The sequence below is a fragment of the Ochotona princeps genome, chromosome 19 (assembly GCF_030435755.1).
Source record: "Ochotona princeps isolate mOchPri1 chromosome 19, mOchPri1.hap1, whole genome shotgun sequence".
Taxonomy (NCBI): domain Eukaryota; kingdom Metazoa; phylum Chordata; class Mammalia; order Lagomorpha; family Ochotonidae; genus Ochotona; species Ochotona princeps.
In genome coordinates this window covers 45,361,896-45,384,430 of record NC_080850.1, presented here as the reverse complement: position 1 = coordinate 45,384,430, position 22,535 = coordinate 45,361,896, and the positions used below count along the sequence as shown (strand labels likewise).

At 49.0% G+C, this 22,535-nt stretch overlaps 1 protein-coding gene across 2 annotated transcripts in view; it reads left to right on the top strand.

The window, feature by feature from the left end:
- Positions 1-21,585, top strand: part of TNFAIP8 (TNF alpha induced protein 8) — a 50,516-nt gene extending 28,931 nt beyond the window's left edge. For both annotated transcript variants that reach the window (XM_058677294.1, XM_058677293.1), the window contains exon 2: positions 19,989-21,585. In XM_058677294.1, the coding sequence (XP_058533277.1) occupies positions 19,989-20,554 (566 nt within the window). In that variant the 3' untranslated portion in view covers positions 20,555-21,585. The remainder of the gene's footprint in view (positions 1-19,988) is intronic.
- The last annotated feature ends 950 nt before the right edge of the window (positions 21,586-22,535 follow it).

Below are 22,535 nucleotides of genomic sequence, written 5' to 3'. Positions count from 1 at the left end.
GCAAACATACGGCGCTCCTCAGCTTGGCAGGAAGTATTCATATAGATCTGACTAACTAGTTTCCAAGCTGAGAAATGAAGGGGGAACTTCTGGACAGAGGGGGTCTTTGTTGTTCCTTCCAGCTTGCCTGATGAGTGTGGAGTTTCAAAGTCAACCACTTTCTTCTCTCTCTTTTTTTTCTGGGTCTTAATTCCACCTGACATTATTCCCGTTGGAATTTCCTTCATGCAGCTGATGTGTTTTGTTTGTTTGTTTCAAATGAGTGAGGGCTGCTAAGCGTCAAAGGTGTTCCCTCCTGGCCTCGCCTTCTGTTTTTGGCTCTTTTTAACTGTCGCCCTGCTGGGGTGGCTCCTGGAGGAAGCGGCTGCAAAGCTCACCAGCCCTTGCCTGATGCCCTGCCTGGCTGGTCTGGGATCTGACGGCTTGTGAGGCAGAGGGAGGTGTGAGGATTTAAGAAGGCTTGATATCACATTTTGTGGAAATGCAAGGTTAGACACAGCCTGGCTTAGAGGAGATTGTCTTTCTGCACCCTTAGTTGTTTGGTTTTTTTTTTTTTTTTTTTTAATTACATTGCATTATGTGACACAGTTTCATAGCCTCTGGGATTCCCCCAACCCCTCCCCATCCCCTCCCCCCATGGTGGATTCCTCCACCTTGTTGCAGTATTACAGTTCAAATTCAGTCAAGATTCTTTCATTGCAAGCATATACCAAGCATAGAGTCCAGCATCTTATTGTCCAGGTAAATTCAGCGGTTTCTTGGGGAGACCATCTCTGGCCTGAAGGCAGAGCTGGCAGAATATTATCCCGATCAATTAAAAGCCATAACATAACATCAACAACAATTTACAACATTATGGAATTAATTGACATGGTATTGAGTAACAAATATGTTAAAAAAAAAATGCAAGTTCTTAACCGCATCCTCTGACTACTTCATTGACATTTCGATTTTGGTTTATACACAGAACCGGCTGAATACACCTTAAAATGGCTATAGGGTACTATTCAGCGTCTCGTGTCTATTTTCTTTTTAGTATTTAGCAGTTTATAGTGTTGAAGCATAATTTTGCTGAACTTGGCAGATTTTAGGATAGTCTAAACTGGCTTATAACTCTAACAAGGCGTATGTCAACAGTTGAGGTCTGCACCCTTAGTTTTGTGCAGCTGCTAGTCTCAGAGACTCTGTTTGTTTTACAAATTAGAAGCTGTGCCCAGGGATAAATGATTTAATATACAAAATGCATGCAAATATTTCTAGTTAGAGTTAAGGCAAGTCAGTGCTGGAGAGATCTTTAGGGATTCAAATAGATTCCATTTGTCAAATTCAGGAATGAATCCTTTTTTGAGAATGCTTATTTTATTTGAAAGGCAAAGTAATGAGACGGAAGGAGAGACAGACCCTCCATGCTCTGGCTCAGTCCCTCCATGGCCACAATAGCCAGAGCTAGGCTGGTCCAAAGCCAGGAGCCTGGAGCCTCCTTTGGGTCTTTCAGGTGGATACAGGAATCCAAGCACTTACGTTCTCCATTTGTTTCCTGGATACATTAGCAGGGAGCTGGTTCACAAGTGGAGCCCCCAGGACTGGAACTGGCAGCCTTATGGAATACCAGCACCCCTTGCAGAGGCTTGACTCGCTATACCATGGTGCCAGAAATGAATCTGCATTGGTTTAGCAAGAGTGAGGTTGTGGTGTGGCCCCTGGGCTGGGTGTGAGTGGCTGTGCCTCTGCCATGCTTGCTGCTGACCACTTGGTTCCTGCCTTGCTTTGGAGCAGAACCAGGGATAAAACCTGGTCTTTGGGAGGTGCAGGAGTCATGTGCTCTGAGCAGGTCCTGGGTGTTCTAGTCGAATGCTTTAGGGAGCCCAGGGAGCTGCTGGCCTCGCCAGACTTGGTGGAAGGCAAGGATGGCCCTTTCCCTGAAGTCAGTCTCAGGTGGGACAGGAAGTGCCCGGGATGGCTCCTGTCAGGTGGACATGGACACATGGAGGTGACTCCTTGATTTGTTCAGAAGTTTCTCTGGAGGTGACTCCTTGATTTGTTCAGAAGTTTCTCCTAGATTTGGGGTACAAACACTTTAACAGTGAAAAGTGGAGTGTGGGTCTGAAATACTCACCTTCTTCTTTGTGGTCGTTTTTTGGTTTATTTTACTACAGAATCATCTCTCTCTCTCACCTCATTGAAAAGTCTGGGGAGTGCTTGCCAGGGAAACCCAAGTCAGCTCAAATTACGGCTAATTCAAAAATAAGAATTGGTTCCCAGGAGGAAGATGGGAGAGGAGTAAGGCGTTGCCTGATTGGTGAGCAGAGAAGGGACACCTGGATCCAGGAGCAGTGGTCTTGGAGCTGAGTAAAGGAGGGCTGGCAACCCAGTGACATGGTGCAGGAACCAAAAGCCCAGCCTCTGGTTCTGTGCACTGCCGGAGTCCAGCTCCGGCCCGGGGTTCGGAACTCGTGAAGTGTGCATGGAGTCGGCGCAAAGAGAGAAAGAGATGGACCACTAGAATTCCATGATGATAGTGGACTCAGCAATAGTGCCATTTGCTTTATTTATACAAAATCAGTCAAACTCTGGCTCAGACTTTTCATGCACGATCAAGTAGGTGTTTCTAAAATTAATTCTGCCATTTGTCTCATCTAAGGCAAGCTTGATCAGTAACACATTCCTCTTGTATCAGCTAAGGGAGGAATGTGTCCAGAGGCAGGACCCAAAAGATCAAAGAGAGAGAGAAAAGAATAGATTTCCCCAGCACCTGGAGGGTTAACACCCTTGATTAGCGTGGTGAATGGGAGAGAGAAGGCTCTAAACAGGTTCGCACCAAATGGGGGCAGCTGTGACAGTAAGTTGTAAAAAGCTCTTTGCTAAAGGCAGTATCAGCTACCAAGCTCACACAGATACTATACTTAACTCCGCAGGGGAAACAATGCCGAAATAGGTTACAGTGGCAAATTCTGATGTCCATGCAAAGGGAAGCGGGCTGCATTTAGGTATTCAAAGCAACATCTCGCCAGAGCCTTGCCACAGCGGGGAGCCCCCTGCCGCTCTGCTGCAGGAACAATGCTTATCACACTCTCCTGCTACCTACATTCACCACACGGACCCCGGCAGTGCACACACGATGGAAATGGGCTCCCCGCTCCCGAAGGCAGACACACTGGTCAGAATGCTCGCCGTTCTGTCCAAAATAGGCAAAAACTAAGAAAAGGCCACTTGGGTCTGGGGCCCAAGCTCAGCCTCTGCTGAGTCAGTGGCAGCCACTCACCCGTCCCAGTCACCCACGCTTACAAGTGGCCAGCTCTCCCCGCCCTGTGGGGGAGCAGGAGTCAACGTTAGCAAGGAAAGGTGACCCGGAGCCCGGCCCGTGAGCAATTTAGGACAGGTCCTTAAACCCTGGCGCGCTCACAGATTGTGGAGCCCTGCCCTTGACTCTTTGCCCAGGGGCTCTCTGGCTCCTTTCTTTGGCCCCTGTCTTCCCTGACTGTTTTGTGATTATGTGAATGTAGTGCAAGAGAAATACAAGATCTCACGGCTGCTGGGTGCTTACTGTTGAAGGACTGAGTTGGCTTGTGCTGTACAGCCCAGACTCTGGAAACAAGTTTAAACATGGCTTTTCAGTTTGGCTGGGGCAGTGCGGTACTCTGTAGAAAGCAGTGAAAATGTTTGCTTTGAGCAGTTAACAAGGAGAAACAGCAGGGTTGCATCCGTGACACCAGGAGTGTGGGTACATCCACAGAGGTGGTTGTAGGGACAGAGCCTCTGGGAAGGGTCCCGTGGATCAGGTTGGTGGCGTGGGGGCTCATGACTGTGTCCTGGTGACACTCCCCATCTCCTGTCATGTGATTTCTCATGCCACCTGGGGACTCTGCCAGAAGAATGCCAGTGGGAGAAGCAGCGGGGCTCCTGATTGACACCATGAGCCTTCGGGACCACAAGCCGCAGTCTCTCACCCACCCCGTCAGTCTTGTTCATGAAGTTGAGCTGCTTCGGGTGTCGGTGTCATCAGCAGCAGAGAGCCGGCTAACACGGTAGCAGTGATGGTGGCAATCTCTGGACGGGGGTAAACACAGGTTGGCATGGTGAGGGAGGGCTGAGTGAGGGAGCCCTGTCAGAGCCGTGACTGGGGAGCTCTGTGAGCAGAAGGCTGTTAGCACACAAACTGCATCCCAGCTTCTGAGTCGTACACCCACAAGGTCAGCCAGCTCCTTGAGGGACCAGGACAGCCAGGTGGCCAGTAGGAGCGGGCCTGTGTTTCGCATCCTCCCCCTCTGGCTTGCCAGAAGCTCAGATTGATTGATTGCTTTCCTAGGAACCAGACTCTGACTTTTTACATGAAATCTCTGAATATCTACATTTTTTGGAAATAATTACAGAAATGTTGGACTGTGTGTTACAGTGTAGCCGCTGAGCCACCGCTGGGGCTCCCGGCATCCCGTCAGAGTACCTGGCTTGAGGGAGGCCGAGCTGTGCTTCCCTGCGGCTTCCTGCCAATGTTGGGCAGGTGGGCACGCGCATTCCGGGCTTCTGCCTGGTCCAGCTCTGGCTGTTGCTGCCATCTGAGGAGTGGGCAAGAAAGTGGGAGAGCTCTCATTATTCTCTCTCTCTTTCTCATTTTTAAAAAATAGAGTGGTGATAGTTGCACAATTTGAGAACATCATAAAAGCTGCTTAGTAGGCTTCTAAAATGGTAACAGTGGTGAGCCCTAGGGCCTATGACATTTGCCTCAATTTTTACAGGAAAGAGAACTTCGCAGGGGCCCAGCCCCAACTTGGGACTGGGGGAAGTTGCTCAGGGCTGTTTGGGGAGGAGGAGGAGGAAGTTGTGATAACCGCAGCGTGAAGCAGCCTCCTGCAGCACAGCCAGCAGCAGCAGCAGAACCAGGGGGTCGTCCTAGGACCACCAGGGCCCAGCTCCCCCTACAGTCTTGCAAGGCGTCCTCCCTCTCATGGGACCGGCTGGTGACAGGCCGGTCAAGGGGTGCATCACTGAAATGGCAGGGCTGCGTAGGGCAGCAGATGCCCGCGTCTTTTGGGGGAAGAGCTTTATTTTGCTGTTCTCTGCTTGTGTTAGGTTACTGGCTCGTGTTTGCTGCACCCAGGGTACTCTGCTCTTAGGAAGTCATTCGTCTCCATGACGTGGGACACACGTGCATCTTGAGATTATGACAGACAGGTGCCCTGCCTGCGGGGTCTTCAGCTCCCAAGTGCCCAGGAGTTCAGAGATTGGCTCCGGAGGCTCTGCATGTTCCCTACAAATACCTGTAGAGCCCAGAAGTGAGTACTAGTGTTGTAGGGTTTTTGAACCCCGAATACTGCAGCAACCTCAAATTCTTGTCTCGCAGGAAAGAAGAATTTTCATGCGGACACAGTTTAGTTTTAAAGTAAGATTTATTAGAAATAGTTGAGAAAGTAGACTCCCATCCTAGTGATGGGAGGGGGCCTCGAGATCCTCTGCCATAGTGGCAGGGGGAAAGGCAAGAGAGAAAAACCCTTACCTCCTGCCATAGTGGCAGGAGGAAAAGCTAAGAGAGAGAAAAACCCATATTAATGGTGGAGAAAGCATCTTTTAAAGGTTCCCCTCAAAGATGTTTCTCCATAAACAAAGGAAATTCCTGGTTTCCATGGTACCTGGCCTTGGGACAAAAGGCCAGAAAGGTGTCACTGGCCAACTTCCTTGGTCCCTTTCTAATGATAAAGAGGCCAGTCTGAAGCCCTCCCCCTTGGCAATGGCTGGAGACAGAATTGGGTGGAGGCTTCAGGTGGGTAATAGATATGTTAATGTCACCCTTGTCTCCTGGGGGAAACACTCCTGATAAGATATGCATTTGTCTTGGGAGAGACGTGTTCTGGTGAATCCAAGACATGGTGGGGAAAATACCCCTTTATATTTGGGAAGAAAAATGACTTGGGGACCCAGAATACCCTAACTGCCTACCACCCAGTCTAACTCCTCTCACACTAGGATGTGAGGATGCCAGCAGGGATTCTGGGCTGGGGAGCACCCTTGGAGAGAAAGCTCAGCACCCCAGTTGGCGTGTGGGAGTGTGGACCCATGGTGGTCAGGTTTTGTGTCTCTTTAAAGCAAATCAGAAACAGCAAATATTCTCAGAACTGTACAACATTGGACAGACCAGGCAGTGGGGGTCACAGGTTCCAGCCCCAGCAAGGAATACCGGTGTGAAAAAACTGGGAGGCACGGGGAGGGCTAGGGCATCAGGATGTGAGAGGAGTTAGACTGGGTGGTAGGCAGTTAGGGTTTTCTGGGTCCCCAAGTCATTTTTCTTCCCAAATATAAAGGGGTATTTTCCCCACCATGTCTTGGATTCACCAGAACACGTCTCTCCCAAGACAAATGCATATTTTATCAGGAGTGCTTCCCCCAGGAGACAAGGGTTACATTAACATATCTATTCCCCACCTGAAGCCTCCACCCAATTCTGTCTCTAGCCATTGCCAAGGGGGAGGGCTTCAGACTGGCCTCTTTATCATTAGAAAGGGACCAAGGAAGTTGGCCAGTGACACCTTTCTGGCCTTTTGTCCCAAGGCCAGGTACCATGGAAACCAGGAATTTCCTTTGTTTATGAAGAAACATCTTTGAGGGGAACCTTTAAAAGATGCTTTCTCCACCATTAATATGGGTTTTTCTCTCTTGCCTTTCCCCCTGCCACTATGGCAGAGGATCTCGAGGCCCCCTCCCATCACTAGGATGGGAGTCTACTTTCTCAACCATTTCTAATAAATCTTACTTTAAAACTAAACTGCGTCCGCATGAAAATTCTTCTTTCCTGCGAGACAAGAATTTGAGGTTGCTGCAGTATTCGGGGTTCAAAAACCCTACAACAAGGAGAGATAGGGCCCATCCACAGAGGACACCTGTGCCAGGTGGCAGGTGCCCAGGGTGAGGAACACTGCTCCTGCACACCTCTGGGATATTGGCAATGGGGAGGGCATTATCCTATACCTTCAGTGCTCCAAGTGCCTTGGTGTTTGAAATGTGGTAGTTGGCTTTAAGACCCAGGGAATCCCAGCTCATGATTTCCTTTCACTTTAGCTAACCATGGACATGGCTATAAAATGCTCAATTAATTTCCCATTTCAATGTAGGCCTTGGGGAGGGCTTGTGACAAGAATGTTGGGGAGTTGTGCCAAGATGCATTCTTGAGAGTTGCCCAAGCAGAGGCCAGTGGGTCACTGCTCCTAAAATACTCAAGCAAATGGACTTGGGAGCGTGCACAGAAGATTCCAGAACATTTGCTGTACAGATTGAGTTAACTAAATAGGGCCACTTCCCCAAACAGAACAGGTGGTTGTTCTGTGTGTGTGTTTTGGCACAGGGCTGGGAAGAAAGGTGATAGATTTAAAAAAACAGGGGGAGGGGTGGGGAGGGGAATGCGTTTCTAATGTATAGCTTCTTGAAGCAAATTGTTTAACTTCTGGTAAATAGAATGCTACTTGTGCCCAAGGGGTACCAGTAAAATCACCTGTTCCACTCAAATGTAGGGTGCTTCCTGATGCATATTCAGGACTTACTGAGCACACTGGGATTCCTTCAATCCCTGCTAGCTGGAGGGCATGAGTGATTTAGGCCTCCTCCCCAACTTGTCCTGGATTACTAACAATTAAGATAAAAGAGGGGCTGAAGTCTCCCACCAGGCAGAAAAGCAGGCTAGGAAAGGTCCACCCCAGTGGCTGTAGTGCTGAAATTGGCCAAGCTTCTTGGTGTTAAAGGGGAGCAGCAGCTGACAAACAGCGTTTCTTCCAGCTGCCGTAGAGGGATGGGAACGGCAGATCTATCATTTTCTTGAGTGTCTGTTATTTCGCTCTCAGGGTTGGGATTCTGGGGGCTAGCTCAGCAACATTATGGCATTTGTTGGTCAACTCAGAAACACTGAACCTGACCGTAATTCCACTTTCCTGCTAGAGTAGAGGTGGCCTCGTTTGTTACCACTCAGGCAGCCTGGGCTAAGCCCTTTGCCTTTCGAACCTCATTTCTCTTATGTGGGTCTCTCTGAGGATGAGGTAATAACAGGGCCAAACCAGATTCATGGCTGATGGTGTTATAATGCAAATATTTTGCAAGCTGGAGAGGGCTGCACTATAATTTTGTTGTCTGGTTGCGTTTCTTGTGTGGCCAGACGCAACCTGTTGAGATCAGAAAAGGTGAGAGGAGGGTTGATGCCAGACAGAGGGCTGCTTGCTGCCTTCCCTTGCTTCCTGCTTGCTGAGCTTACCTCAAGCGTGCTGGGTGGTAAAATCTGGTACTGGCTTCCAAAGCACTTTATGAAATAAATATTCAGCGAGAGCCAGGGCCAGTGGCGAGAGGGGAGAACGTGGGGGTGGAAGACTGCAGAACATTACAGAAGAGTGTTGTCTGCACCCCAGTAGAAGCTGGGCCCCTCTCCTCCATGAGAAGCCTTCTGTCCTTGAGAAAATACATGGCTACGTTCAGCTCAATTGGAAAGTTTTTGAAAAAAACTTCCACAGGCTGATGTAATGCAGTACATCGGGGAGGACTCCTGTAATGCACAAGGAGCAATAGTTTGTTAATGTCAGTCCAGCATGAGTGAATCGCTTCTTGGCCTTTTGGCTAAGATCAAGTGATTATGTGAAATCTTGGGCACCAGCTCGAAGCTGGCAGCTCTGTGTCTGCAAACAAATTTGGAATGGAGTGAGAACTACTTTTATCCACAGTTAGGTCACTGGTAGCCCAAAGTATGTGCGTTTTGGAGGAAGGTCTGCACCCCGGGTTTTTGAACCCCGAATACTGCAGCAACCTCAAATTCTTGTCTCACAGGAAAGAAGAATTTTCATGCGGACACAGTTTAGTTTTAAAGTCAGATTTATTAGAAAAGCTAAGAAAGGAGACTCCCATCCTAGTGATGAGAGGGGGTTCTGAGATAGAAAAGGACCCGTGGATTGGGGGTGTTGGGACCCTTTTAAGCTTTAGTTCAAAGAGGGGGTTTTCCAAGGGCAAAGGAATTTCCTGGTCTCTAGGTATCTGCCTTTGGGACAAAAAGACCAGAGAGGTGCTAGACAGGACATTCCAGGCCTTAGGCATCTGCATATTACTTCCTGCCCTCCTTTCAATGATAAGGAGATAGGCCTGAGACCCTCTCACACCTTGGCTGGAGGTAATGGCTGGTGCTTCAGGTGGGGAATTGATATGCTAATAGTGGTTCATAGCACCTTTGTCCCTTGGAAGAGACTGCTCTGGTGAATTTAAATACGGTGGGGAAGTTCCCTTTTATATTTGGGAAGAAAAATGACTTGGGGACCCAGAATACCCTAACTGCCTACCACCCAGTCTAACTCCTCACACAATTGTGGGTTATCTTGGGCACCAGCTCGAAGCTGGCAGCTCTGTGTCTGCAAACAAATTTGGAATGGAGTGAGAACTACTTTTATCCGCAGTTAGGTCACTGGTAGCCCAAAGTATGTGCGTTTTGGAGGAAGGTCGGTACCCCTGCTCAGCTCTGCAGAGCCCTCTTGAAGACTCGGTGCCTGTGTTTGTTTCCTGGGCCTTCACTAGCGATGCCTCGTGCATGTTGAATGTGTTTTTGTAATGCCCTGGGCATGAACACACATCCTTGCCTTTCAGGCAGAGGCACCTGGATGAGCAGAATATTAAAACCCCAACTAGCTGATAAGAATGCCATGTCTAGGGCCCGCCGGCGTGGCCTAGTGGCTAGAGTCCTTGCCTTGAAAGCCCCGGGATCCCATATGGGTGCCGGTTCTAATCCCGGCAGCTCCACTTCCCACCCAGCTCCCTGCTTGTGGCCTGGGAAAGCAGTCGAGGACGGCCCAATGCATTGGGACCCTGTACCCACGTGGGAGCCCGGAAGAGGTTCCGGGTTCCTGGCATCGGATCGGCACGCACCGGCCCATTGCAGCTCACTTGGGGAGTGAATCATCGGACGGAGGATCTTCCTCTCTGTCTCTCCTCCTCTGTGTATATCTGGCTGTAATAAAATGAATAAATCTTTAAAAAAAAATGCCATGTCTACAGGGCTGGTGTTAGGGTACAGTGGGTTAAGCCCCCACCTGTGACACCAGCATCCTTGTGGGTACCAGTTTGCATTGCAGCTGCTCCATTTTTTATCCAGATCCCTGCTAATGCACCTAGGAAAGCAACAGAGGATGGCCCGGTGCTCGGGCCACTTCACCCCTTCCCCGACATGGAAGACCTGGATGAAGTTCCTGGCTCCTGGTTTTGACCTGTCTCCCCTTCCCACCAGACCCTTGCAGCCATTTGAGGAATAAACCACCAGGTGGCAAATCTCTCTTTCCTTCTTTCTATACCTCTGCCTTTCAAATAAATAAAATCAGAAAAAAAAAGAATACCTTGTCTAGGTCAGCTTTAGAATATAGCCGATTCCTCGTTTCAGGTTCAGTCCATTTTTGTGAAGTTTTCCCGGAGCCTTCCCTCCCACTGTCACCCCATCCTGCAAAATTGACCTTCCATGTCTTTGCAGCCGCTGCATTTGGACACGTCCCTGCTGTAGGACTGACAGTGTGCGGTCTACCTTGTTGTGTGCTCATCTCCCCATGGAAGTTCTTAGTGCAAGTGCCTGGGCGGAGGGGTAGTGTTTATCCTGAAGACCACAGTACCTGCTGCAAGCACTCAACAGAAGCTCTTGTTGGATGACTCACGTCTGTGGGTTCGTTTTTTTTTTTTTAAAGATTTATTCATTTTATTACAGCCAGATATACACAGAGGAGGAGAGACAGAGAGGAACATCTTCCGTCCGATGTTTCACTCCCCAAGTGAGCCGCAACGGGCCGGTGCGTGCCGATCTGATGCCAGGAACCTGGAACCTCTTCCGGGTCTCCCACCAGGTGCAAGTGTCCCAATGCATTGGGCCGTCCTCGACTGCTTTCCCAGGCCACAAGCAGGGAGCTGGATGGGAAGTGGAGCTGCCGGGATTAGAACCGGAGCCCATATGGGATCCCGGGGCTTTCAAGGTGAGGACTTTAGCCGCTAGGCCACGCCGGCGGGCCCTGTGGGTTCGTTTTAAAGTAAATATATATATATATATACTTATTTATGAAACACAGCTACATACAGAAAGAGGGAGAAACAGATTTTTTCATCTGCTGGTTCATTCCCCCAAATGGCCATGTTGGATGGGTTCATACCAGTCCGAACACAGGAGGCAGGGACTCCTTGTAAGTCTCCCACATGGGTGCTGGGACCCAAGGACTTGCACCAGTCTGCTGCTGTCTCAGGACATAAGCAGAAAGCTGGATTGGACGTGGAACAGGCAGCACCTGAGCCTGTGCCCATAGGGGATGCTGGCACCACAGGTGGCATTGGTACCTGCTCCTCCACAGCACCGACCCCTGTGCCCATCTTTTCTCTTCTTCATGCCTGTTTCCCAGGGCCTGACCGAAGACCAGCAGAACTTCGATGGAATGTACTATAATAGTAAGGAGAGCAGTGGTAACGGTAATAGCTGCTTAGACAAATTGACCCGATCATTCTGCATCTGGGACTGCTCTAAGCACTTGTATGGATTGTTTTCATTTAACCCTTGTAACATCCTTAGGTGTCCCTGTGTGCAGGTGAGAAACCTCTGTTAGCTTGGGTTGCTTGCTGCAGGGACAAACGCTCAGTGTAGACCCCTCAGCCTGTGTTTATCGTCACCAGAAGGCCTGGCTTCACCCTCCTCCATTGGCACACATAATTATAAGTCCATTCCAGAGGGACACTAAAAATCCCAGTTAAATTAAAAGGCAGAATTAGAGAGAGGTGGATAGAGATGGGCTGGTCCGAAGCAAGGAACCCAGAGCCTGTTCCACATCTCCAATGAGGGGGCATGGTCCCAAGGCCTTGAACCATCTTCCACTGCTTTCCCAGGCCATTAGCAGGGAGTTGGATCAGAATTGAGTCTCTGAAACATGAACCATTGACTATATGGAGTGTTGACGCCATACATACAGGCTTTATACACTAGACCACAACACACACACACACAAGCTAGTCACTTTCTTAGCCAGTTGTCACTGACCATCTGAAGACTTCTTAGTGGGTGCTCTGTGAAGTTGCATAGGTAGGCAAACTTGAAATGTTTTCTCATTGCACAAGAGTATTCATTCTAGTGAAGTGTTTTGTGTGTCTCCCCAGGGAACCTCAGGACACACTGTTTTCCAGATTTATTTAACTGGAGAGGAATTTTCTCCCTAACACTTCCTTGCTTCTCGAAGATCTGGTTTTGTTTGTTTTGTCTTTGTGTTTAACATAGTTGGAAGAGAAGTTGACAAACGCTTTGGTGAGGATTCCATTACGTTGTCTCAAGTCATAAATATTTGGGCAAGTCCTTACTTTGAGCTGTCCTTTTTTTTTTTTTAAAGTAGAGTGATTGCTTCTGTCCACTGTGGACAGTCACAGAGCTGTCACAGCGTGGTCACTAACAGTGTGCCCTTTTCCAAAGTATCCTATTTGAACAGTCAAATCTAATCATAACACGTAACGAGCCTCATTAAACAGAGTCATGTTACATTCTCTCTGGCTTCTCGCCATTCATGGTGGTGGCGGGGGGACACTCTGCCCGCTGCTGTGTACGTGGAACACATGTCATCATCTCATGCCAGGGTTATGCTGGGCTTGTGGACACCTACACATTCCGTGTTCTCTCATCGCTCCTAAGCATAGCCAGCCCTTAAGGCTTCTGCCCTCGGTTCTGTACCTGTTCATACATTTGCTTACCTATGCAATGGGGGAAGCATCCAAGCACAGTTGCACCTTAAAGATAAGAGTTGGGTCACAGCTGTGCAGTGAGTGGCAAAGCTGAGGAAGAAACTTTTCACATTATATGTTTACATTCTGACTTTGAATTATGTAAGCTAGCCTTTGGGTTTTAGTTTGTTTTTGAGACAACTTTTGTTTATTTGAAAGGCAGGATGACAGTTGTAGAGAGAAAGAAAAATCTGTCTGCTGGTTCATTCCCCAGATGCCTGCGACAGCCAGGGCTGGGCCAGGCTGAAGCCAGGGGCAAGGAACTCAGGCTGTGACAGGGACTTGGGTATTCAAACCATGATCTGTGTTTTGCCAACATGCGCATTAGCAGCAAGCTGGACTGGAAGTGGAGGCTGGAGTCCATCCCAGGCAGGGGCTCCCAGCCTCTTGGGTATGGGATCCAGGCATCGCCAACAGGGGCTCAGCATGCTACCCCTCAACACCCACCCCTAGAATTTGCTTTGGTTTTAGGTTTCAGACTGAATTTTTAAATGCTTTTCAGCTGCTTCTGTTTTCACTTGCTGGTTTGATGTGCTCCCAGCTTGGAGACTGCCTCTCTCTTACGTCACTCAGTGGAATGTTATTAGGTTTCCCCTTAGCCTCTATTCTTGTTTTTCTTTTTTAGAATGTGTTTATGTGAGAGGCTGGGGGTGGGGTATAGATAGAAGAAGGGAGGGACAGGAAGAGAGAGGGAAACACGGAGACTCTTCACCCACTGTTTCCTCCTCGACCTGCCCAGGAGTCAGGAACTCGGTCTCTGCTTCCCACATGGATGCATGAACTCAGCCCGCTGAGCCAGCTCCTGCTGCCTCGCATGAGCAGAAAACTGAAGTCAGGAGGAGACAGAACCTGAAGCCAGGCACGCCCCGATGGGGTGTGGATGTCCCCAGAGGTGGATTCACCATGGGCCACATGTCCATCATGGAAGCCCTCTTTGCAAACCTCATATATGGTTATAATCTGGTTGTTCAAAGAATGTCTTAAACTTGGACATGTCTGAGTTCAAGTTCATCTCTGCTGCTTTCTGACTGTAAGGCTTTGAAAAAGTAGCTTAATTTCTTCAGATCTCTGTTACTTTATCTGCATAGTGGGTGTAACAATAATATCAATCTAAGGGTTGTTGTGAAGCCTCACTAACATTGTGAAAGTTCTGGATAGTTCTGGAGATCATGTGGTAAGACCTTAAGAAATGATTATATGATCACAATTATGATTAATTATTGTTATCAGTGTCCCTGTCACATTGTCGAGGGCAGTCGGTGGCTTCTTGTGACTGGGAACCTCCTGAGACTTTGGGTACCTCCAAGGCTTTTTTGCTGTCAGCTCTCTGCTGACATTTCTGAGACGGGCGTTCCCTGGGATCCACCCATACTACTTCATGAGTATCACCCACCATCTTGCCATCCTCGCGTGAGACCAGTCTGGGAGCAACAGGGATGCCGCGGCAGAGTTCATGCCATGGTGAAGGCAGCCGGGGCCTCACCTGATTGAGGCGGAAGATGGATGAAGCCAGAGCATAAATGAGGTTAGGAGCTAGAGGAACCAGGCCCCAGGAAACACTCTTTTCAGCGTCCTCACAAAACACAGCCACAGAGGGGCCCAGCGTGGTGGCCTAGCGGATAAAGTCCTCGCCTTGAAAGTGCCAGGATCCATATGGGCGCCGGTTCTAATCCCGGCAGCCGCACTTCCCATCCAGCTCCCTGCTTGTGGCCTGGGAAAGCAGTCAAGTGAGACCCTGCACCCGCATGGGAGACCTGGAGGAAGTTCCTGGCTCCTGGCTTCGGATTGACTCAGTACCAGCCGTTGCGGCTCACTTGGGGAGTGAATCATCAGATGGAAGATCTTCTTTTCTGTCTCTCCTCTCTGTATATCCACCTTTCCGATAAAAATAAAGAAATCTTAAAAAAAAAAAAAAAAACCCACAGAGCTACAGAAATATAGATGCCACACTTGAACCCAGAAGAGTCCAGAGGTAGAGAAGCAGACACAACCTGAGACCACGCAGAAGAGGCTCCCCGTGCCCCCTTCGGGCATCCTTATTACTTACACACAAGTGTAGCAGTAGGGCACTTGCAGAGGTGAGTAGGGAGGGCAGAGGATTGGATCTGAATCTTGTTCCTGTGCTTCTGGTTGGATGAGCTAAGGTAGTTAAACCAGTGTTGGTTTGGGGTCCATGATCCTAGCACACTGCTGCTGCATTTCACAGATCTGTTCTCATGGTGTCTCCTTGGCGTCGCAGCGACTTGAAGTGAGCCCCACCCATTCGGTGAGCTTGAGAGTCATCGAATGCAGCCAGTTTACAACTGGGCTCCGGAGCTTGGCTCCCTGCACCTGCTGCTGCGCTCTGCTGCTCCCTGCGGCTCCGGGAACCCTGGGGAGGTCACACCAGCACTGTGGGACCTTCAGCCGTGGGTTCCCATGTGCAGTTGTGTTTGACCCACTTCTTCTGCACCTTGCCCCTGGTGAACCATTTCACGAAGGTGTTATGCTGCGTCCCCTCTCGTGGGCTTTTTCATTCTGTGCTCACTTGGTCCCATTTCCCCAGGCAGCACACTCTGGTCTTAGCCATCGAAGTCCTTGTAGTATACCATCTGTTGCTACCAAGAGATCAAAAGTCCTTAAAAAAGAGAAATTGCCTTCCAAAGAGAGTTTGGCTCCATTAGAAATTTTAAGTGTCATAGAAGAGGAATTGTAACTCCTTATTCACCTAACTATGGTCTCTATTTTCACACGGCCGTCTGGTGTTTGGGGCTTCTCAATTTTCATGATACTTCCAGAAGGAGCTGATTAACCCTGGGCACATGTGGTTCAGTTCTAAAGGCAGTGATCTGTGGGGGAGGGGCGGCGTTTCAAAGTCATGATTTCCGGTTATCCTCTGCACTGTGCTGCCCTTTTCCTTAGGAGTGTTTTGTGGGAGTTGAGACAGGAAACAGAGGGAATGACTTAGCGTGTCACTGTGCCAGTGACATTTTTCTGACTTGGGGTCACAACAAGATGTACGTTCTAGGGGATTTAAGTCACCTGCTAAGATGCTTGTGTCCCACAGCCGGTGCCTGAGTTTGAGTCCTTGCAGCGGCTCCTGATGCAGACACCAGGTGGCTGCAGGAGTGGCCTGAGTGAGGAAGTCCCCGCCGCTGACTGTGGGAGGCCTGGATTGAGTGTCCAGCTCCTGGTGTCTGCCTTGGCTCAGCCTGGCCATTGTGGGCACTGGGGAGTAAACCAGTGAATCCAAGTGTTCTCTGTTTCCCTCCCTCCCTCCTTCTCTCCACCTCTCAAATAAACACAGGAACACTTAGCATAAACTGAACGTGCACTCAGTGCAGCCATGGCAGTTCTCCCTGAGCATGGCCCTGCTTCTGATCCTGCTGCCTGCGCCTTCCCGGTCCCGCCTGCCCTCACAGTTCCTGCCTGCTGCTGCAGGCCTGGCCACTCTGCCCCACTCTCTCTTCCTGTTTGTTCCCTGTCCTGCTGAATTTACTTCTTGGAGATTTGGAGTTTGCAGGCTGGTGTCACAGAGTCATTATGGTGTGGGGGCATTGCCAAGTCCGTGTGTGTGTGTGTGTGTGTGTGTGTGTGTGTGTGTGTGTGTGTGTGTAGGGGGGATGGGGGGCCGGGAGTCCATGGCCTGACTGCTGTGGCAGTACTTGTGTTTGCCCCCCATCATTTTGCTGACAGCAGCTGCTTTGTTGCTCAGGTCCGTTGGCTGTGGAGTTGCCCCGACATGAGAGGTCTGCTGTTTTACATGTCTGCCTTCTCTCTGTGTGCCTCTCCATCCTTCCTGTTACCAGCCCCTCCTGCCTCTGTCCCACCCCACTCCACCCCAACACACACACACACACACACACACACACACACACACACCCTGGCCCACGCTGTCACTGTGCAGGCGTTCTGCAGAAACCACTGGTGAGTTCCAAGTCTCAAGATTGGAGGGTGACAAAATGCAGTGTTTGCTGGTGGGATTGTGAAGGAAGGGGCCCTTGTAGGGCGCTGTAGTAGCCAAGTCCCTTAGGGGCAGTAGTTTTGTTATAGGGCACTTTTGTTGTCTTTGAGGAAACTGGAGTATCATTCATCAGTTAAGGCGGTTAAAAGCCTTTCTCCTGTACCTTCTCCCTTCTGAGCACGCTTCTTCACGCGAACCCCACTTACTGTATTATGACCATCAGTGTTTATCCCCAGCCTTGTAATTGTTGATGCCGAAGCCAGGATTCCCTAAACAGCAGTCTGCTTTACAACAGACAGGGCTGACGTGGGCTAATTGATGCAACCAGGGGAAGGAGACACACAAACAGCGGGAGGGAGGTAAGAAATTGGCACCCTGTCTCTATATGCCAGTCTGAAATAGTTTTAATGTAGTGGAACTCTTTGTATACGTTTGATATGTGACATTTTTTTTCATTAAGTAATTGATACATCTTTTCCCAAATACAAGTGATTTATCCTCATAGGTACAACCCTAAACGCGTCCCTGGAGTGCTGTGCCCTTGGGGAGTGTCCCCAGTCCTGGGGTGGAACAAGCCGTTGGCCCTGCCTCCCTCTATGGGACCAGCCCGAAGGAGCAGTGGCCCTGTGTCAGTCACAGCCGCTAGGCTCAGACGTTTGTGTCCTGTTCCTCTAATGTCTTCCTGTTACCCACATCTTCCCTCTTTACCGGCACACAGCATTAAGGGAAACCACTCTCTTAAGCGCACATATTGGAAAGAAAGCCACACATTTACAGAGGTCAGGCACATACCCGCCTCTCTGGCTTTCACAACAAATAAACGGAAACGTCCACCTAAGTTTTTTTGTAGAACTTGGATTTTGTAAGCCAAGACCTTTTCATTGGGAAGTAGGGGTGGGAGGTGCAGCTCACTTCTACTTTCCAGGGAGCCTCGAGTCCCAGAGGTGACACTGAATGAGACCCAGAGGCCTTAGGGCTTAGATGGGAAGAGGCAGATGAAGTACTTGGGTCCCTGCCACTCCTGGCAGACTCAGGTGGTGTTCCTGGATCCTGGCTTTGGCATGGATCAGAACTGGCTCTGTTGGTGTTTGGAGAATGAACCAGTGTGTGCAAGATTCTGTAAGAATATCAACAGGGCCCTGCGCAATAGCGTAATGGTTAAGGTCCTCAAACGTGCCGGGATCCCATATGGGTGCCGGTTCTAATCCTGGCAGTTCCTCTTCCCATCCAGCTCCCTGCTTGTGGCCTGGGAAAGCAGTCGAGGACAGCCCAAAGCCTTGGGACCCTGCACCCGCGTGGGAGACCTGTAGGAAGTTCCTGGCTCCTGGCTTCAGATTGACTCAGCACTGGCCGTTGCAGCCACTTGGGGAGTGAATCATTGGACGGAAGATCTTCCTCTGTCTCTCTTCCTCTCTGTACATCTGCCTTTCCAATAAAATAAGTAAATCTTAAAAAAAAAAAAAAAGAATATCAACAAAGTAACCTTGTAACCTTGTTGTATCTGAAGATGGTTAGGTACCCCTCCCTACATTGGCAAGGCTTGTTTCTTTGCTATGCTCCCGTATCAGGAGTCCCAAGATACAGGATGGTCCCTGGTCTTCATGGGATGTTAACTCTGTGTGTGCTGTGTTTGGGGGAGGGATACTTTTGCATGAACTCGTCTTCACACTCTGGCAAGTCATTGAAGAGTCAGGCATAGACAGCTGCTCGGATGATGGAAACAGAATCTCCCGGAGCCCTTCTCCACGAAGCTGGCTGCTGCTCATGCTTTTTCACTTTCCTTTTCTTTTCCCAAACTGGATTTCAGTTCTTCCTCTGCAGTTTCAGTTCGTGTTTCAGTAGTTGAAATACTGACATTTGTGAGTTCACTGCTTCTGGCTCGGTCGAGACCGCCTTGTGGCACACGCCGGTAGACGGTCCTGTGTGCCAGGGCCAGGGTCACGGTCCCTGGGACCCACGCTGCAGGAGCTATGCTCTGAGCGTTTCTGACATGATGGTTTCACGTTGGGGGGACTCCCTCTTGTACTCCTCGGGGTGAATTTGGAAGCAGCACCTCTTGCTTCTGAACATTGCTAGTCTGTCCGCACTAGAAGTAGTTCGCCATCATGCACACCCTGGCTCCTTCCTCCCTGTCTCTGTGTAAGCATTTATCTTGCATCACCAGGATGAGTGGTTGTTTCTCAACACCCTGGCTCAGCTTGTGGCATAGGCAGCAGAACTGCCCCAGGGCCCAGAGGCGGAGTGGGCCCCCCAGGGAACTGAGTCCTGGAGCCTTCAGAGGAGAAGGAGGAAGTGCAGTGACAAGGAAATGCAACGACAAGGGTTACTACATACATGGACTGGAGAAATCTCAAGTGAGCTTGGGCAGTGGAGGTTTGCTGAGCCTGTTCACTCACCCATGATCTCCTTGCTCTGAACACCTGCACCCTTCCTGTGTGCATCTTACACACCCACCAAATGCAGTTAGGAGAATTCCAAAGCTAAACTCTTCAGCACTAGTGTTCTGCAAGTTTTAGTTTCTCATTTCTCTCATTAGCTCATGAAGACTGATGATTTCCTCACAACATACATCGGTTTTAGAAGTAGCAAGCGCCAGTGAACTCCCCAAGCTGGGTTCCTTTTGAAACCTGCTTACCTGCTGAGAGTTGAAATGCAAAGTGGGCAGGCCGATGATCTGGCAGCTGCGGGCCAGTGTCTTGGGAAATGTGGCTTTTTACAGCTAACTGTGCTGTGAAACAGGGCACCCCTTTACTTTGCTTTCATGAATTCGCCGTCCTGTGTGCATTGCCATTGCTTTGCTACCCAGCCCTCTTTCTTTAAGCACGGTTCTTTAGATTGCGTGCTTCCCTTGCTGTCACTCAGGGGGCTGGTACAGAATTGAATTTTTTTTTTTTCTAAATGAACTTGAACACAGGAAGCTGGCTTAAAAACTGTCTTGTGAGACATAGTATTTTATCATCATAAAAATAGGTTTAAAAAAGTTATCACCTTGATAATACTTTCTAAAGAGAGGATCAACCGCGTCAGGGAAACTCTAAGATCTTAGAGTTCACCAAAGAATTTCATGGTTATACACTCAAACTCACTGATTCTATAGTCCTTGGAAATTTGGAAAGCTTTGAAGAATTATTTCCTGAATGGAGACTCATGTCAGTTGTTGGAGACAAACTGCAAATAATGGAGGAAATGAGTGGGCGGTGGTGTGGTGGGTAGCAGGGGGAACAAACCCCCTAATCCTATTTTAAATTTAGTTTTTCCTGCTAATATTTAATGATTTTTTTTTTTTAATTCCTTTTCCTCCCCCCCTCCCCAGTGGCCACAGATGTGTTCAATTCCAAAAACCTGGCCGTTCAGGCACAGAAGAAGATCTTGGGTAAGATGGCGTCCAAGTCCATTGCCACCACCCTGATCGACGACACAAGCAGCGAGGTGCTGGACGAGCTGTACAGCGTGACCCGGGAGTACACCCAGAACAAGAAGGAGGCGGAGAAGGTTATCAAGCACCTCATCAAGACGGTCATCAAGCTGGCCATCCTCCACAGGAACAACCAGTTTAATTCCGACGAGCTGGCCCTGATGGAGAAGTTCAAGAAGAAGGTCCACCAGCTGGCCATGACCGTGGTCAGCTTCCACCAGGTGGATTACACCTTCGACCGGAACGTGCTGTCCCGGCTGCTGAACGAGTGCCGGGAGCTGCTGCACCAGATCATCCAGCGCCACCTCACCGCCAAGTCGCACGGACGGGTTAACCGAGTCTTTGATCACTTTTCGGATTGTGACTTTCTGGCTGCCTTGTATAATCCTTTTGGCAGTTTTAAGCCCCACTTGCAGAAACTGTGTGATGGTATCAACAAAATGTTGGATGAAGGGAACATTTGAGAGTGTGGGTGAAGTAGGTGCCTGATTAACTTGGAGGTGGAACACTGCTGATTTATGAAGGAAAAGAGAAAAAAAATTTTAAATGACGCCTATTTCAGGAAGTCATTTCCCCGTCCAGCTGTCACACACTGATAATGCCTTTAAGAGACTCGCTTCATTTGGTGGGAAGCTTATTGCCAAAAACTTTGGTTAGAAGTTTCTTAGTGAGTAATAGATTGTGCGAAGGATGGATGGTGGGTAGTCGAAGTACAAGCATTATACATCCAGGGAAAACAATATGCGATTCAAAATCTTCAGGAAATCTTGGTGGTGCATTGGATATTTCTAACATGTACAAAGTGGCGTGTTTGGATTCATTTTTATTCCTTTGTGGTATTTCTTCCCAGAAACCAAGAACTTTCACTGTCATGGTTCTTCTTCAGAGAGCTCTGTGTTCAAGTCCCCCTTATCCTTTGGTGAAAGCTTGTGGCCCTGGCTTCCACGGAGTGAGTCTGAGGCCAGCTGAGCCTTGAGAGAAGCCAACACTGCTTGCGTGGAGTCAGTGCTGTGGAAATGAAGTGTCTTAGACTTGGCAGTCAGGCCCGGAGGAAGCGTGTGCCTCCGGAACCGAGTCCTGCTCATTTGGTACTGCACAGTGATTCTGGAATTCTCAGCCAGGCCGTGACATGTCTGGACCTCGAAACGCTGACTTAGGGCTTAACTTCCATGTTATCTTGAGAATGTGCTGATGAAATCTTCACTTTGAGCTTGTTAGTTTGAACATGTGAGAGACCAAGGGAAAAAATCTGCATTGGTCAAGAAACATTGGCATTAAGAAGGATTTTTTTTTTTTAAATCTTCATTTTAGGAAAGAGGTGGTCTCAAGGGCGACGGGGCGGAGGGATCCTCAGACCAAGAACGTGCGGATGAATGCAATTAGTATCTAAGAAGGTTTCATAAATAAAGATGTCATTTTTTATTTAACCGATGAGGGGTTTTTTTTGTTATTATTTGCTGTTTTTAATGAGTAAACTATATTTTCATTCCAAAAAGTCTGTGTGGTGTTTGTGTATACTTTTGTGTGTGTGAATGATGACACAGGCAGTTGCTTATTTTGCAAAAGACAGGTGGACATCCGCCGGTCAGCTGCGCCGTCCCAGGAAGTCGAAGGACCCGTCACCAGCAGTGGATATTTGCATTGTCACTGCTTCTGTGACTTAGTTATACTCTCTTACCTTGAATGTGCCCGCCTCCTGGAACTCATTTCAATAACCGGTTTACTGGAAAAGTCTCACAACTGAAACTTCTTGAGGGTGAGACCTGCCTTAACACAAGGTGGCCTGGAAGAAGTAATCTCACTGCTTGCCAAAGACCAGCAGCAAAGGCAAATGTTATCTTCCTGTTTGAAACCAAGCCCTGGCACTAAGGGAACCATCATCACGTCCCAGAACCTGCAGGTGGTCACTAGTTGTTGGCACTACTGACGGCAGACATGATCTCTTGCTTCGTAACCCACTCCATGGCTTATACATGCAGCTCAGCAGGTGGATTTCCTCACGTGGCAAAGCTGAGCCTGCGAGGGGTCGCCAGGTGTGGATTTGATACCTTCATTCTGTGGAGGACCTCACTCAGGAGCGGGGTGGGCGGAGGTATGCCTGGGCAGTCAGTGGGTGCTCCTCACGCATCTTAGCCATGGGCAGGACTGACCAGCGAGAGAGAAGACCTGGGGAGGAAGTGACATATGGGTCAGAGAGTTGTGCTTACTGGATAGTATCCCCTAGATGTGGAAGTGAGGAGTGGCTGACCAGCCCTGAATGTGTGTGTATACAAGGAAGGCACAGATTACCATCTCCTAATTTGTACACATTGGGTCCTGCAAATCTGCCTTTCAAATAAAAATAAGTAAATCTTTTTTTTAAAAAAAAAAGGTGTGATTGTCATCCAAAGATGGTTTGATCATGGCATGTACATCAAGAGGGCATCTGGAGGCTGAGCTATCTGT